This window comes from Stegastes partitus, unplaced genomic scaffold (genome assembly GCF_000690725.1).
Source record: "Stegastes partitus isolate 25-593 unplaced genomic scaffold, Stegastes_partitus-1.0.2 Scaffold1004, whole genome shotgun sequence".
Classification (NCBI taxonomy): domain Eukaryota; kingdom Metazoa; phylum Chordata; class Actinopteri; family Pomacentridae; genus Stegastes; species Stegastes partitus.
Window position 1 is genome coordinate 5351 of NW_007578735.1, and position 15975 is coordinate 21325.

Here is a 15975-nt window from a genome sequence, read left to right on the forward strand (position 1 = left end):
CTTCCATGTTAAGGTGACTGCCTGTAGCTGCCCAAAGCGCAGTCAGAATACTGATTTGGACCATTTGAGATTCTTCTCTCTGACTGAACTTGTACGTCATTACATCTGGCTGACTTGTGCCACTGTGAATTTTCCAGCTCTAACATTCAAATTACAGTATATTTTCAGGGGTTACTGCCTACTTGCTGTACATGCTACACTTACAATTACATAAGTGACAAAATGTATACTACAGCTGTGGCATAGTTAATTTGCAATGCAACAGTAAACTCTTGATTTTCTCCTCCTTGCAGCCCAGATTCTTTCATGCCTCACACATCATTTCTGTTACATCAAAATTGAGAAGATCAAACCTCCTCCGTCTGAAATGAAAGTCTGTTCTTTATGCCTGTGTAAATTCAGAAGATTCTGAACCAGTCTTACGGCATTACATTCCCTTGGGACAGTGAGCGAGTCATCTCTGTATGCACAAAGAAGGTCTTGAGCTCTCCTTTGCCCTTGACATTGATGATGCCTCTGCAAGAGCACATGTAGCCGAGGGTCAAAAGGATGCGACTCGTCTCTTCCGTCACCTGCAGGGAGAACCAGATGGATAATGTCCATTTTGCTTATCTTACATGACTGTATTAAGTCCCTGCAGGCATATTGAGCCCACCGAAGGAAAAAAATCTAACTCCTGAGCACTAGACTTCTTGCCATGTTGTTCTGCTCGTCTTTGTTGTAGCTTTACAGATGAAATCAGGATTTAAATTGGACAAGTATCTTACCTAAATCTCAAATTTTATATTTTCCAATCCAAAATGCATTTTTGAAAATGAGCTTTGCTAAAAACACACAACTCATCTCCTCTTTTTAGAATACAAACCTCTACTACTTTTTGATGTGAATGTATAGCGGATGTTCAACTAGATATATGTACATTTGAGTTGTGACTTGCCTGATGCTTTTCAAAAAGTCTTTCTCACACATTCATTCATATACCACAAGACATATTTTAGGAGCTGCCTTCTTCCGTATTGTCAGACTTCTCTCAATCAATCTCTTTGGGGTTGGTCTCATTATCTATAAATATGTAAGCTTTATTCTTAAAACATCTGAAGAGCAAAGATTTATAACACTGTATAGATTTCATTGTAAAGTCTCTGCAAAGCGTACATTTCTATCAATGCTGCATAACTGCTTTACATTTTGATGAATTCCACAGTCCTTGTTTTATCTTTTATTGACATATGCACTGATAAGCCACATTATAACCTCTTGACTAATATTGTGTATTCCCAGGCATATCAGCCCCCAAGATTTCCTGTAATCTCATCCTGTAAGCTGAGGTAGGGCCTCCATGGATTGAATTTGTGTTTCCACCACATCCCATAGATCCTTGAATAGACTGAGATCTGAGAAGTCTGGAGGCTGAGCCAACACCTTTGTCGTGTTCTTTAAGCCATTCCTGAATAATATTAGCAGTGTAGCAGGGTGCCTTTTACTGTTGAAAGAGGCCACTGGTTGTCTTTCCTTGGGGCACCTTTTGGTAGATACTAACCACTGCGTACTGGGAACACTCCACAAACCAGTCAACTAGACATTGCAATTTGGCCCTTGTCACAGACGCTCAGAATCTAATGCGTGTCTATTTTCCCTGCTTCCAACACATCAGCTTCAAGAACTGACTGTTCATTTTCTACCTAATATATTCCACCTCTTGACAGGTCACCTGTCAGTGGTTTTAATATTGTGGCTGATCATGCAGAGACACTATCTTCATAAGTCATTGTTGGTTTCTCACCTCTTGTGCACAATGTTCAATTTCTTTCTTCAAATTCAAAGTACTTTATAGATATATGTCCTTTTTTTAAAAAAGAAAGACAACAAAAAAGCAAACCTTTATAAACAGGACTGCAAAATACGTGTGTCAGCTAGAGCTGCAAACAACACATTTCCTTTCAGGATTATAAGAAGAAAAAGGCCATGAGTCATCACAGCTTATGCATAAACTTCAATGTGCAAATTGAGAGCTGTAAACCAAGATGCACTGCAGCTTCTAGAGGACAGAGAAGCATATGATGACAAGTAAAAAAAAAAACAACAACCCATATTTATAAACAACACTGAAATAAATATGAGTAAAAATAACAGAGTGGAAAACATCTGTGCTACCTTGGAACAACGCTAAGAATTTCTTACTCCTGCTGTCTGTATATCTTAAAATATCAACAGGCAATCTTGGAATGCAATTGAGAGCACTGCAGTTGTGCTGCATCCACAGCAGATGGCTGTATCAAATATGTCCAGGCTGTGAAGTGTAATACAGCTCTCTGAAGACCGAATGATTGCCACAGCGACATGCCGGGCAGGTGAAAAACCATTACGCCTTATCAGCGCTCAGACAGGATGCCAATATCAGATTTGAAGATGTCATACGATGTTGAAATGATAAGATGTCCTCACTGCCATAAAAGGCCCATGCGGAGCAAAGAAGAGTTCTGTCTTCTAAACATCTGCACTGGCATTTAAAATATCTCCCTACGAAGAAGCTGTGCTGGTGCTTGGAAAGAAACGTGATGTGATGTTTGACACATGCAGAGAATTCACCCGGCTTGTTTCGGAACAAAAATAGTCAGTGTTGGAGTTACTTTTCATTTGTGTTACTTTCTACAAATCTCCTCAAAAAACAAAATAAAACAACTTTCTTCTCCTGTCACCACTCAAAGTCCATTCATTCCTTCTGAAGACATAAATATTTACAACTGCACACACACTTTGCTTTTCTTGGATGTCTGAGTAATGGACTGTTTTCACAGCAAACATTTTGCGACGGCAGAGAAAGCAATGACTCAGATATTCAATCAGATTAGCAATACACGAGTCATGTTTGTGCAGAGTAATTTATAGGAACCGAGGCCCTGTTTCACCTGTGCTTTTCCTGTTGTGACAGGTCTAAGTGCCTGGTTTAAAAAGGCCTTCAAATGTTGCTCCAACAGGCATATGTTGAACCATGTCAGCTGTTTAATGCGCTTGGTGTTCTCCACACAACACCTGCTAGTAGCATCCATTCATTGTTGGTTTAGATTTTTTCATGGGATTTAGTAAAAAACTAAATAAACTACCCCCTAAAATCACCGTTCATTTACCTGTATTTTGCCCAGGACTCCAGTGCTGTCCATTCTGCTGGCTACATTCACTGTGTTTCCCCAGATATCATACTGTGGTTTCTGGGCCCCAATGACTCCAGCTATGACTGGACCATGGTTAATACCTGACAAGGAAAAACAAGTCATTAGTAAACATTTCAGAATGTGTTACTGCTTCAGGCAGTGCCCTTATCCCCTTATTATGCTCACAAATTTTAGTTATAATTGTCATAACTATGGTTAAATATATATGTAACAACCTATAATACAATTTTAAATAAGGCATAACTACAGCAGAAAACAACAAGCATATGATATAAACAAATATTTTCTTACTATTTCTGATGTTACACTCGATAGAGATGTGATAAAATCAGTTTTTGATGTTGCTGATTAATTATTGAGTGCAGCTCAGAAAGACCTTCAGCAGGAAACCTGCTGCTTTTAAAATAAACAGAGCTTTTCACAAGATTTCATCAGAACATGGGATGAAGTGGAAGCTAAATGCAGCTGAACTCTTAATCCCCAACACTCTCAGCACCTCTGCTAAGCAGGCTCTGGAGCTTTTCACGGCACTGAGATGACACTGCGCTGCTCTTCGCTCGAGCTTCTGAGCCAATCTCCAGATTGTTGGAAATTGCAATCTGCACAAGTGCACGGAAAGCATACACAGGCACACAGCCACTGCTTCTGTCCAGTCCCAGTGGGGGGGGACTTGTATCCCTCTCTGATGGAGCATTTTAGGCCCCGTCTGGAAACAGCAGGGATGTACAGTCACACACACGCACGCTGCTGAGTTAATGGAGCATCCCATGCTGAGATCTTCACAGACAGGTTGAAGGTATCGAACTCTGACTCTTACTTCACGCAGAGAGCTGAGACCTGCATGCCGGCTTTCCTACATGTCTTTCTGCATACATGAATGTAATGCTCTTGTTATTTAGACTTCTGTGCATTTTTCTCTGCTAATGCCATGGTAATAAATTCCCTCATAGTATATTGGAGCCCCAGAAAAAGAAAAAAGAAAGTGGATGCATAAAGGCCACTTGTCTATGTCTGTACAATGAAAGACATAGTTTATATTAACCTATTTATTTCTAAATAAATCCCACACTATCTGTAAAAACTCTGGTTATGTGATTGTAAACAGAATAATAAGATGTGATTTGAACAGAAACTAAGCGGAAAGGGCTGCAACTCTCATCCAACAGCAGGGATATTGTTGTCTGCTGCATTTTAATGTCTGACAGACAAGGACGACGTTAATTCCCCTCTGCTGAGTGGTATATTTAGAGCACATCATATTTTCCATTCTCACATATGATCAGCAAAGGTAGATAGATAAAATGATACATTTACAGTGCAATCCCAGATAGAGATTGCAGTGGAATACAAAAATAACAAATATGCTCACATGCACTTGTCCACTTGTCAAAAGGATGATTCATCTGAACACATCATTTTTCCACATCTCTGTAAAATAGAGTTTCTGGTTTTTTGTTTTTTTTTGTACCACTCTCAAATGAGCATCCATCTTTGTAATGAGGGACTGTAAGCCTACCACAATATTCCTCTCTATGTATGGTGCCTATACAGTACTCAACCCCTTGGAAGTTTTCTCTTATTATTGCATTTTAACAATGAAACAAGGTCAAGATTATTAGGCCTTTGGGAGAAAATTTCACAAAAAGTAAGTCAATTAATTCGGAAAGATATAAAATGCAAAAGTACTGATTGCATAAGTGTTCACCCCTTGTGAAGAGATTCACCTAATTCAACACAGGTGCAGTCAATTGGTGCTTGAAATAACACAGTGAGTGAAATAGAGATCATCTGAGTGCAGTCAATGTGTTTCACGTGATCGTAAAGACTGAATCAGTACTCCTGGTTATAACTACACCACCAAAACACTCCATGCAGTTCCATAAAAGATAATTAAAAAGCATGAGTTTGAGGATGGCTACAATAACATTTCCAAGTAACTGAATATCACTTAGAGTTAAATCCATTATTAAGAAATAGAAGGTGTAAATCTGTATCATTAAAAAGTGACCACGCAAGAACGAGACCAGTAAGAGGGGCCACCAAGACATCTATGACTCCTCTACAAGGAGTTACAAGTTTTAGCAGCTGAGATCGGAGAGACAGTTCATACAGCAACTGTTGCCCGTTCTTCACCTGTCAAAGCTTAATTGGAGATTAAAAGTCACTGTTACAAAAAGGTCATATTAAAGCTACGCCACAGTTTACCAGAAGGCATGTGGGAGACTGAAGACAACTGAAGGTCTGACGAGACCAAAATCTAGCTTTATGGACATCAGACTATATGCTGTGTTTTGCCAACACCAAACACTGCACATCATCACAAACACACCGTCCTCACAGTGAAGCACGGTGGCGGCAGCATCATTATGTGGTGAACCTTCTCATAAAAGTTAGTGTCAAATTAATTTTTCGGTTTTTGTGACTGAAGCTCAACAAACCCTCTTTAAAAGGCCTCTTGCCATCTTGACAGAACATCTGAATCAACTGAAGTGTCCAGCATTCTAATACGTGCCACAGAGGGTGGTTTGATGCTAACTGCTTGATGGCACCATGCAGTACACCTGTGTGAAAGAATCTGCATTTGTTATGTTTCTCCACACATTTATTCAGGTTTTCCCTTTAACCGCTAAACACTCGCCAGCTCAAATGTGGGCTGAGTAAAAATTCTTCCACTGTACTGTTTGGGACATTGCTTCAATTATGCATCTTTTGAAAGCTTAAAGTCTCATAATTCAAACCATTTAAATGATTTTCACATACCAGTACCATAACTACAAAAATAAATGGTACCTTCTTGCCTTTTCAGTCTTCTGTGGGGGCACATGTTGAATTACTATATGCTATTTTGACTGTAAGAGTCCAAAAAACTAAATGCTTCCAAGCTTTTAGTCTTTTTTTTCTTTCTTTCTTTTTTTTTTTGTAGGAAAAATAGGGGTAAATGTTAAGACGGAAATTTGTCACCCCTCTGTTAATGCATACTTTTCTGCGTAACTCACCAACTCTCAGTTTGAAGTCATTGAAGGAGTGTTTGTTGATGACATCCAACTTTCCCACCAAGGCAAACGCAAACTCTACCATGGTCCCTATGTGCATGTACTGCCTGTCATGCTCCTGGAAGAATAACAAACACAACAAGTAACACATTAGTTTCCAATAAAACGTACAGAATTTTGTAGCTGATACACACACGTATGAAGAATATGAACTGATGTGCTTTAATCTCTTAACAAAAAAACGCGTGCTTGTGTGTAATGAGCGTACCTGTGATGTGTATTCAGGCCCAGGCGATGCGTTTAGCCCAGTAGCAGCCATGTAAGTGCTGCCAATGGTCTTGATCTTTTCCACACCGCTGAATTTAGGTTTGGAAAGCAACTACACACAGAAACACGAACACAATCCACACAACAGCTAAAACAAATAATACATAATTTATGGCAGAATTGAAAGCTCATGCTGTCATTTTCAGAGGATGCAAAAACTTCCAAATGTATTTATCTGTGAGGAGCATTCATGTTTTTTTTTTGTTTTTTTTTTAAATTTTCCCCTGTCATCTGTCTACCACGGAAAGATTCTCATAACATTTCATTATCGTTACAAGAGTTTGTGGCTTACAAGACACACAGTGTCCAATCACATGCTACTATCAAAGCTGTGCAACCGACTATAAAAGTATCACAGTTTGTGTCTAACATTTGTGTTGCACATGTAAGATGGTACAAAATTGAGGGTTATTTACCTCATCAAAGTCAGCAATGATTTCATTGAGGAGCCTGAGGCACTCTAATCCTTCTTTGTTGACGTCAGATTCAGTGTAGAACTCTTTAAAGTCTGGGATCGAGGCAAACATGACACACACCAGGTCATAGGATTGGTGATAAAGATCCTGCATGACAAAAGGCAGTAGACAAAATACAGATGTTAGTTTGGACAACGTCAAATTGAGAAACTACAGACTTTCAACACTGATGAAATACAGACAATATATTTCTGATGGACAAATGTTCGATCTGGATCAAATGTGAGTTTTCTGCATCTAGTCAAACTTATAAATACTTGACTGCTACTCTTCAGCGAAAACCACATTCAGACTGCACAGGCCGACATAACACGAGTGACAAACCAGGCAGAGACATGGAAGGAGGCAAATCATCCAAACCACCATCCAAATAACAGTTGCTCTAAAACCCATTAGACCAGAAACTTGTTTTTGGATTCTGTTCAAGTGCAGTAACAGAGTCATTTGCTGACTCGTCACTCAGAATTTCTGCAGCATCCCTATTTTCTGCTTCCCTATTTAAACTCACAAGATCCTCACGATACCACGCTAAACTTCCATAGCGGTGAAACTTTACTTTTCACAGCTGACACGCTGAATAGTAATGTAGCAGGATTGATAATGATGAATGCATAATAGATGAATGAGTCACACAAGCAAGATAGCAACCTCTCTCACTGTTTCATCGTCGTGATTAATCACTTCAAAACTACCACTGTCAGTTCCATTTAAAAAACTTTATTTCCAGCAAATTACAACCTGAATTTTGGCACCAGATTTGTTGAAAACTGCCAAAAAAATAATGAAATATTTTCACCATTTTACCACTCTTACATTGTGTATTTGCTGATTTTGCTTTTTTTTTTTGCATACATTTCTGAATTATACATGTTTGAGGTATGCTGCGTTTGCTATGCATTATTAAAGTGAATAAATGGAATAGATCTTGGCATAGCCACAGGTACTGAAAGACCTCTATGCAACTACAATTCATCAGTTTTGCAGGCATTTTACAAAACAGAACGTGCATAATTTTACACACAAATTACATGCTATAATGAAAGAAAAAAAACATTATCAATGCCAACCTCATTCTTCCAGTTGCGTGCCAAGAAGTGTTCTGCAACATGTGCAGGCAGGACATTCTCGAGCAAAACCCGGTTGAGGTTCTCCATGGTTTCAATCTCCTCGCACTCCTTCTTGAACTTGTTCTTCCAGAGAAAGTCTAACCTACAGTAATATTCATTCTGTTACAAGAGGACACAGAGGTGAAGAGACTGAAGGTACGTCTGTACAGCTTGCTTCCATCAAGTCACAGAGAAAAACAGAAAGAGCCATAAACATGAGCACCATGAAGGCTAAGGACACAAAAGATAATGCAACATCAAAAACAAGGAGCTACAATTATGTACTATTTACAAAAAACTCACACAGCATGACTCAAATTAGACAAGAAACACAGTGACTTTTATAGCTTTGTATAAAGCTTTTTATTTCTCGTCAAGCCCCAAAAATCTTATTCAGTGTATCCAAGTAACATATTTTTAAGTTTAATTATTACTCCCTTCTTGCCTTAAAATGGCTTAGCTATACTTCTTATCTGTTGCTTCCTCTAGAATATGTAGATCTATGAAGTCCCAGACTCTCTGCACACCCATCCCTCCCTGCTTGCTTGCTGCAACTTGAGCACACCAGCTCACTTAGGTCTCAAACACTGTAAGCTATTTTATGCAATGCATGACAAATTGCAACATTACTATAACACAATGCTACACATAGACGTAGTGCTGCCATAACGCACTGGAACAATGGTCCATTACCTTTTTCTCCAAATAAGAAATTTAAAAATCGTTCCGCAAATTGATTGGACTGGTTCCTTATGTTTGCTACATACAAAACCCCGGCTGTCTAGAGCCATGTTTATGACACTGTCATCAGTACACTGCAGAGCCAAAGTGAAAATGCTTAGCTATGCTGTGGACTGCTTATTTCACTCATGATATGTTGTCTAGTATGAAAAAAAAAAAAAAAAACACTGTGGACGCGCTAACAAGGTCAAAATTTTTTTTTTTTTTAAATGACTTGACTGTCACCTGAGAGGGTCTTTAAATGATATGATCACTTTACCAGGACAACATTAACCAGACATTTTGAAGAACACAATGTAAAAAACACAAGTACAGTAAAATGTTACAGGACAAAGGAGAAATGACATTCTCTGACGGGAATGATGGGTACAAAGAATAACGTGGCAATTCATTTCTTCCACATGTGAAGCGCTTACAGCTCAGGTGTCCTATGATGACAACTCTATTTATTACTTATCCAGAGCTGTACACTGTGAACTGATTTGATAAAGAGGATGCACCGACCAAGGAGAAACATGTTTGTAGGATGACAGAAAAATTATCAAGCGCAGTAAGTGATATGATTGGATATTGGAAAGATAATTACTTGTTACAGCCGGAGACAAAACGAGGGGGTTGGTGCAAAGACGAACTGTCTATGAACACACATCAGAGGAGCGTGTGAGACTAAGCAGATATTAATAAATCACATCTGTTTTTCTTGGTGCGTAGATAGTTGCACCTGGTGCATGTTCATTGAGCTGGGAACGCAAGTAATTTGTTTTCTCCAAATACATTTATTATCCACTCAAACTCAGTCTACTTAACATGCATGTCTACACTTGGTGCAAAAAAAGACAGCTTACATCTATGTATTTATGTCACATTAACTAATTGAAAGAGCACGCGCTTTCAGTGTACTGTAATGCTAAACAAATGCCCTGACTATGTCATTACACTTGAAATGTCAAGCTAAATTATGGGTGGCTGTAGTTTAGCGGTGGTACAGGATGCATGTTATAAAGGATGGTACTTCTGATTACAGCCTTGTATTCATTCATGCAGTCAATATGCTTTTTTGGAAGCATTTCCCTTCCCACAGTGAAAAACAGTGTGCAGCATCCATGCTATTGGTACACAGCAGAGCCCAGGGCATCAGCTACATCCGATTTTATCATAAATTCTGATATAAAACAGGAGTTATTACTCTTCTCGTGTTTTCTGTCATTGACAGAGTTCTGTGAATTCAAGTCTTTTCTGGATCGTACAAATAAAACAACTGTGTTTATGATATGCATGTGCTGAGCTACCTGCTGCAAAATGTACATAATCGTACACTTGGTTGATTGCTCTTTAAATACATGCATATGATGTTGATGCCAAGACTGTACTGCAGCTCCAGAGTACGGTAATGCTCCAATTCTGGAGTTTTTGAAGTAAGTTAAGTAGCCTGCATTGTAGCATGACCCAAAAATATGGCCAGGCTCTGCACCCTGTATCTCCTGACTAGTGAATCTCAAAGCACGCCTGAGTAGCTGCTGACCTACCGAGGCAAATCTCCAGACCTGAGTGACTTCAGAGAGGTGAGACGCCGTAATCTCAAGATGCCTCTTTTGCAGTGTGGCACATTGCTAAAAAGCTTTACAATCTCTACTGAGTTCAGTCTTTGATTTTCATATAGAAAATAACTAAGAACTGCTTTTAGGCTCTAAGATAATAAAGGAATATACGGACAACCAGAGTGTTAGAAGTTCTATTTATGTCTACTTTTACATCTAAAGCTAGCAATGTAGCACAGAAGAAAGCCCATGAGTCCACTGACCCAGTGAAATCCTCGTGGCACTACTCCTAGCACAGCTATGCCCCACATCATGTAATTCAGAATGTGTACATGCGCTGAAGCTTATTAAGGGTAAAAGAGATCATGGAAGTCAAGAAGTAAAACATAGATATTTAGCTATTACAATAATGTCGACATGCTCCAGAGAACAACAGACGACGTTAGCAGCAGTAAACACCAAATCACATGGGATAATTGCCAAGTCTAAATTAAGAGGAAATGGGAGAAAACATAAAAAAAATAAACAACTTTGAACCAAAAAGGTAGAGCACATAATAAACACATAGTGAGGAAAATTCAATGGTGATGAACAAAGCTGAAAACTACTCTCCATTCAGAGCTGTGGAGGTGAAACGTGTAACAGAAGGCAGACGATAACGTCATTCAAACTATTACGGCATAGACTTACCTGTCTGGCAAGCACAAGCAGAGTGATGAAGAAGATAAAGAGGGAGATAGAGCCCATAGTCTTCAGGTTTTTGAGAACTCCTGGCCTTGAAGGACAGAAGAAAAAAGAAAAGAATGTGTAAGATAAGAAAAAGATAAAGACAGACAAAGGGTGACAAAACTAAAAAGATAAAAGTAAAAAAAAAAAAAGAGGTGAAAAAGTAAAAGACAGACATGAGTGTAAGAACATTAAATGAACATTCAGATTGCAATCACTACTGATATGTGTCACATGATTGGTTAGCAGACCATTTCATTCCAAGCTGTCACTCAGTGCAGACTGTCGCTTCTGCTTTGCTGTGACAACAGCTTGTTTACTATCTCTGCGGCTGAGCTATCCTGCCATGGTGCATTCACTAGAAACATCTTTCAAGAACTAATAAGCAAGTATTCATGATCTGCAAAGGTTCAGCACTCTAAACACACTTAAAGCTCCAGTGTTGCCACAACCATAACCCTCAAATAGGAGTTCGCTGAGGTAAGAATTAGGCAACCACCCACAATACAGTCATTGTGCGTCTATGTATTGTGCTGTGCATGCTCGAACACACACTTTCACATACTCAAAGCCCTAAACATACTGTGCAAGAGCTAATGTTGACAAAAAGATTAAAATTCTTGCAATTAAGTAATTAAAATCAACAATGAAACAGATTTTTCTGTACAGCAGCGAAGTGTGGCCAACACTAATTAAGGTCTGGTTGTGTGATAAGACTCGTGCAGGAATCTTGCATCCTAATTTAAGCAAGCATATTTTGCATATTAATGGACTTTTACTCTTATCTAGGGCAGAGCTCAGCAGACGACTGTGAAAACAACATGCTAGTTCGGCACTCGCTTGGTTCTTCTAATCAATTGTCTACATGGAACAAATGGCGACGTTTGAAAACAGACCGTGGGTTGATTTGAAGACAAATCAGAGATGGAAAGGACATAAACAGAGCAAAGCATGACAATGAAAAAGGTGATAGTTCAGAGTTTTTCAGCTGCAGAAATGACCAAAGCTTTTCAGTTTGTCACTTAGCAATTTCTATTTTCAATGAAAGCTGACCAAAGTCATGTGACATTTATTGACTTTGCAGGAGGGACTCACTAAAATCACATTATGCTATTTCAATGTCATCCAGTAACACTGATTTTAGTGTTTGTCTACTCACAGTGAACTAGTAACAGATGCTGTGGCCACCAGGAATTTTCAAGAGCCTCATATTTGCAAGAAGGCCTCTGGCTATGAATCAGAAAGTCTCCACATTTTCCAGTAAAACCACTATGGATGCTGTCAAAATGTTCAAAGCCTTATTCCATTATTCACTATCTCTATAGCAGCTCCTGCATTTGTCGGTTCATGATATCATCTCTGTGGTCTCTCTTTGTTCCTCAGTTTAAGGAGAGGGTGCAGTGCAGAGCAGAATCATTTTTGGTATGGTGGTATTTTGGTCGGTTGTGCTGCCTCGCTTAGATACTGTTAGACAACCTACTAGGCCTCCTCACTCCTTAAAAGGTAAAAATAAATTGTATTCCAATGTACTGCAAAAACTACAAAGCTGTCTCATGTACATATTACAGTACCCAACAGAAGTGAGTATAAATCTGTGCAATATTACATAAATGTCAAATGATTGCACCACCTTTCTATGTTGACAAGTACTGCATTTTCTTTCGAGAACAATCACAATCGAATACTGACACACAAGGTAGAAATCCTGTGATCACTGAAAATAAATTGAGAGCAACTATGAGTTCCACTTAACTGCACAATCATGGTTAGAAAATGACCCGCAAATACGAGAACTGTCTTAGTTTTGGCTGTCAGTCAAATTCTGAATCAAATCCTGACTGATGGCAGCCCATTCTTGCATAATCAATGCTTGGAGTTTGTCAGAATTTGTGGGTTTTTGTTTGTCTACCAACCTCTTGAGGATTGACCACAAGTTCTCAATGAGATTAAGATCTGGGGAGTTTCCTGGCCATGGACCCAAAATCTTTATGTTTTGTTCCCCAGGTCATTTAGTTATTTCTTTTGCTTTATGGCAAGGGGCTCCATCATGCTGGAAAAGGCATTGTTCATCACCAAACTGCTCTTGGATGGTTGGGAGAAGTTGCTCTCAGAGGACGCTCTGGTACCATTCTTTATTCATGGCTGTGTTTTTAGGCAAAATTGTGGGTGAGCCCACTCCCTTGACTGAGAAGCAACCCCACACATGAATGGTCTCAGGATGCTTTACTGTTGACATGACACAGGACTGATGGTAGCGCTCACCTCGTCTTCTCTGAACAAGCTTTTTTCCAGATGCCCAAACAATTGGAAAGGGGATTCATTAGAGAAAATGACTTTACTCCAGTCCTCAGCAATCCAATCCCTGTACCTTTTGCAGAATATCAGTCTGTCCCTGATGTTTTTTCTGGACAGAAGCGACTTCTTTGCTGCCCTTCTTGATACCAGGCCTTCCTCCAAAAGTCTTCACCTCACTGTGCGTGCAGATGCACTCACACCTGCCTGCTGTCATTCCTGAGCAAGCTCTGCACTGGTGGTAGCCTGATCCTGCAGCTGAATCAACTTTAGGAGACGGTCCTGGCCCTTGCTGGATTTTCTTGGGTGCCCTGGAGCCTTGTTTGCAACAACTGAACCTCTCTCCTTGAAGTTCTTGATAATCCGATAGACGGTTGACTGAGGTGCAATCTTACTAGCTGCAATATCCTTTCCTGTTAGACCCTTTTTGTGCAATGCAATGATGACTGCACGGGTTTCCTTGCAGGTAACCATGGCTAACAGAAGAGGAACAATGATGTCAAGCACCATCCTCCTTTTAAAGCATCCAGTCTGTTATTCTAACTCAATCATGACAGACTGATCTCCAGCCTTGTCCTCATCAACACCCACACCTGTGTTAACGGGAGAATCACTGAAATGTTAGCTGGTCCTTTGTGGCAGGGCTGAAATGCAGTGGAAATGTTTTTTGGGGGGCATTAAGTTCATTTTCTAGGCAAAGAGGGACTTTGAAATTAATTGCAGTTGATCTGATCACTCCTCATAACATTCTGCAGCATATGCAAATTGCCATTATAAAAACTGAAGCAGCAGACTTTGTGAAAATTAATATTTGTGTCATTCTCAAAGCTTTTGGCCACGATTGTACTTTTTATTAGATTTCCTGAGATGCTGAGGGAGATGTGAATATAGAGTTTAGCTATGATTAGACAGTGGTCTGTTTAGCATTCTGCACCTCTCATAGTAACTTTCTGCAAAGTGTTAGTAGCCACAAACCATTAGCACTGATCTCTCCAATACCATGCCTACCCACTGAACCAGTCCATATTTCTCTGTGTCTTCTTACCCCAAACCCTGTCATTCCCTGGGATACAGTGAATGGTGTCATGTGGTAGCTGGTAGAAGCTCCCCTTGACACTGCTATCTGATAGCAGTATCGGTGCATATGCACTTAGTAGCATAGCATGCTTTAGCTAGTGGGATACAGAGGGTCATCAGTCTCTTACTTTGTCCAATGGGTGTGAGAGTGATACTGGGTAGAAGGCTATTCTTGACAGCCAGTCATACACCATGCTGATGTTACCAGGGTGGTAGCATTTCCCTAAGAAGAAGAAGGTCCCTCTTTTTACCAAGAGCTTTCACCTTGAAGATCCATCTCTCTAAGAGAAGCAAAGTGGACATTGTAGCACCCCTGTTTCTCAGTAATCGGAGCAGTCATTCTGTAAGTCTATTGCTGTCCAGGAGAATTCTGACATTTTATGTTGCCAGTAAAAGATCCTTTTCTCTTTGTGATCATATGATGGAATTTCAGATAGCTAAGGTAACTTATCCAATTCAATCTAATTCGATTAAAAATAAATACACAAAAATGAATTTTATTTGTCTCCTGGGGGCAATTGAAGTATCCAGGAGATGGCAGAGCAGGCAAATTTTAGGCAACTTTTATCAAGTTCTTCCCTGTTTGGGGAAAACAGTGCAATCCCTAAATAGGGCGTCCCAGTCTCATCGGAGCCCTCCAAAAGCAACTACCACTCAGCCTCAGCTGCTGGAGACCATGCAACCCGTGACACTGCTACTTATATGCCTCTTCGTAGGAGCTATGCATTCATACTTCCCTGCTCCTGTCACCAGACACCCAACATCACAAGACCTCAACTGAATGTAAAGCTAGATATTGCACAGTGCAGTTAAAAGTGAAGATGCATGTGGACTGGTTTTAAGCATGGCTCAAGGACTGCACAGTCCCTATCTTCACTTTGATTTGGGAAATTTCGAGTAGCAAGGGGAAAAACCCAGTACAACCAGTCTCCCATCATGGCTGCAAATGCTGCTGGAGCTCCAGTCCGTTGAAGGACTGCCAAAGTTGTACCGCCCAACACTCCCCTTCTTTTCAGTTGATGCATTTACAAAATTAGCCTGCAGCCACAAGGCACCCAGTTACCTGATAACAAACAAAGGCTAGTGAGCAGTAACAGGCAAGAGAATGAATGCAGACGGGAAACAAGCACGCATCTTCCCTCTAACTACTATACTAGTCGCATCCCATCACCCTGCGAGATAGGCACAGCCACACAAAACACACAAACACCAACATGTGCCGACACAGAAATGTAAAAATGAGACATTTAGCTTAAAGGGCATTTTGGCTTTGGAGCCGTTTGTTGTGAGTGCAGTAACAGCATGCAGCATCTCATTAGGTCTCATCCTGACAACAGGGATGCCAGGTTTGCACAGTGATGATGAAATTCTACTGTCACAAAAACCGTGGTGGTTCTGGACATAGCGGTGATTAGATTGCTTGCTAAGAGGATGCAAAATGGATTAAAGAGGCTGTTACTGGAAAGGATCTTATTTTGTTTTTACATGATTCAGTATAAAGGCTCACTTATTTCTAGTCTTTAAGA

The 15975-nt window shown here is 39.9% G+C and overlaps 1 protein-coding gene across 1 annotated transcript in view; it reads right to left on the minus strand.

The window, feature by feature from the left end:
- Nucleotides 1-419: 419 nt before the first annotated feature.
- Nucleotides 420-15975, minus strand: part of adcy2a (adenylate cyclase 2a) — a 68798-nt gene continuing 53242 nt past the window's right edge. Inside the window, exons 19-25 of the mRNA XM_008294880.1 lie at nucleotides 11045-11129; nucleotides 8037-8195; nucleotides 6910-7056; nucleotides 6435-6545; nucleotides 6170-6284; nucleotides 3129-3253; nucleotides 420-572 (exon numbers count right to left, since the gene is read on the minus strand). Coding sequence (XP_008293102.1) covers nucleotides 420-572; nucleotides 3129-3253; nucleotides 6170-6284; nucleotides 6435-6545; nucleotides 6910-7056; nucleotides 8037-8195; nucleotides 11045-11129 — 895 coding nt within the window. The remainder of the gene's footprint in view (nucleotides 573-3128; nucleotides 3254-6169; nucleotides 6285-6434; nucleotides 6546-6909; nucleotides 7057-8036; nucleotides 8196-11044; nucleotides 11130-15975) is intronic.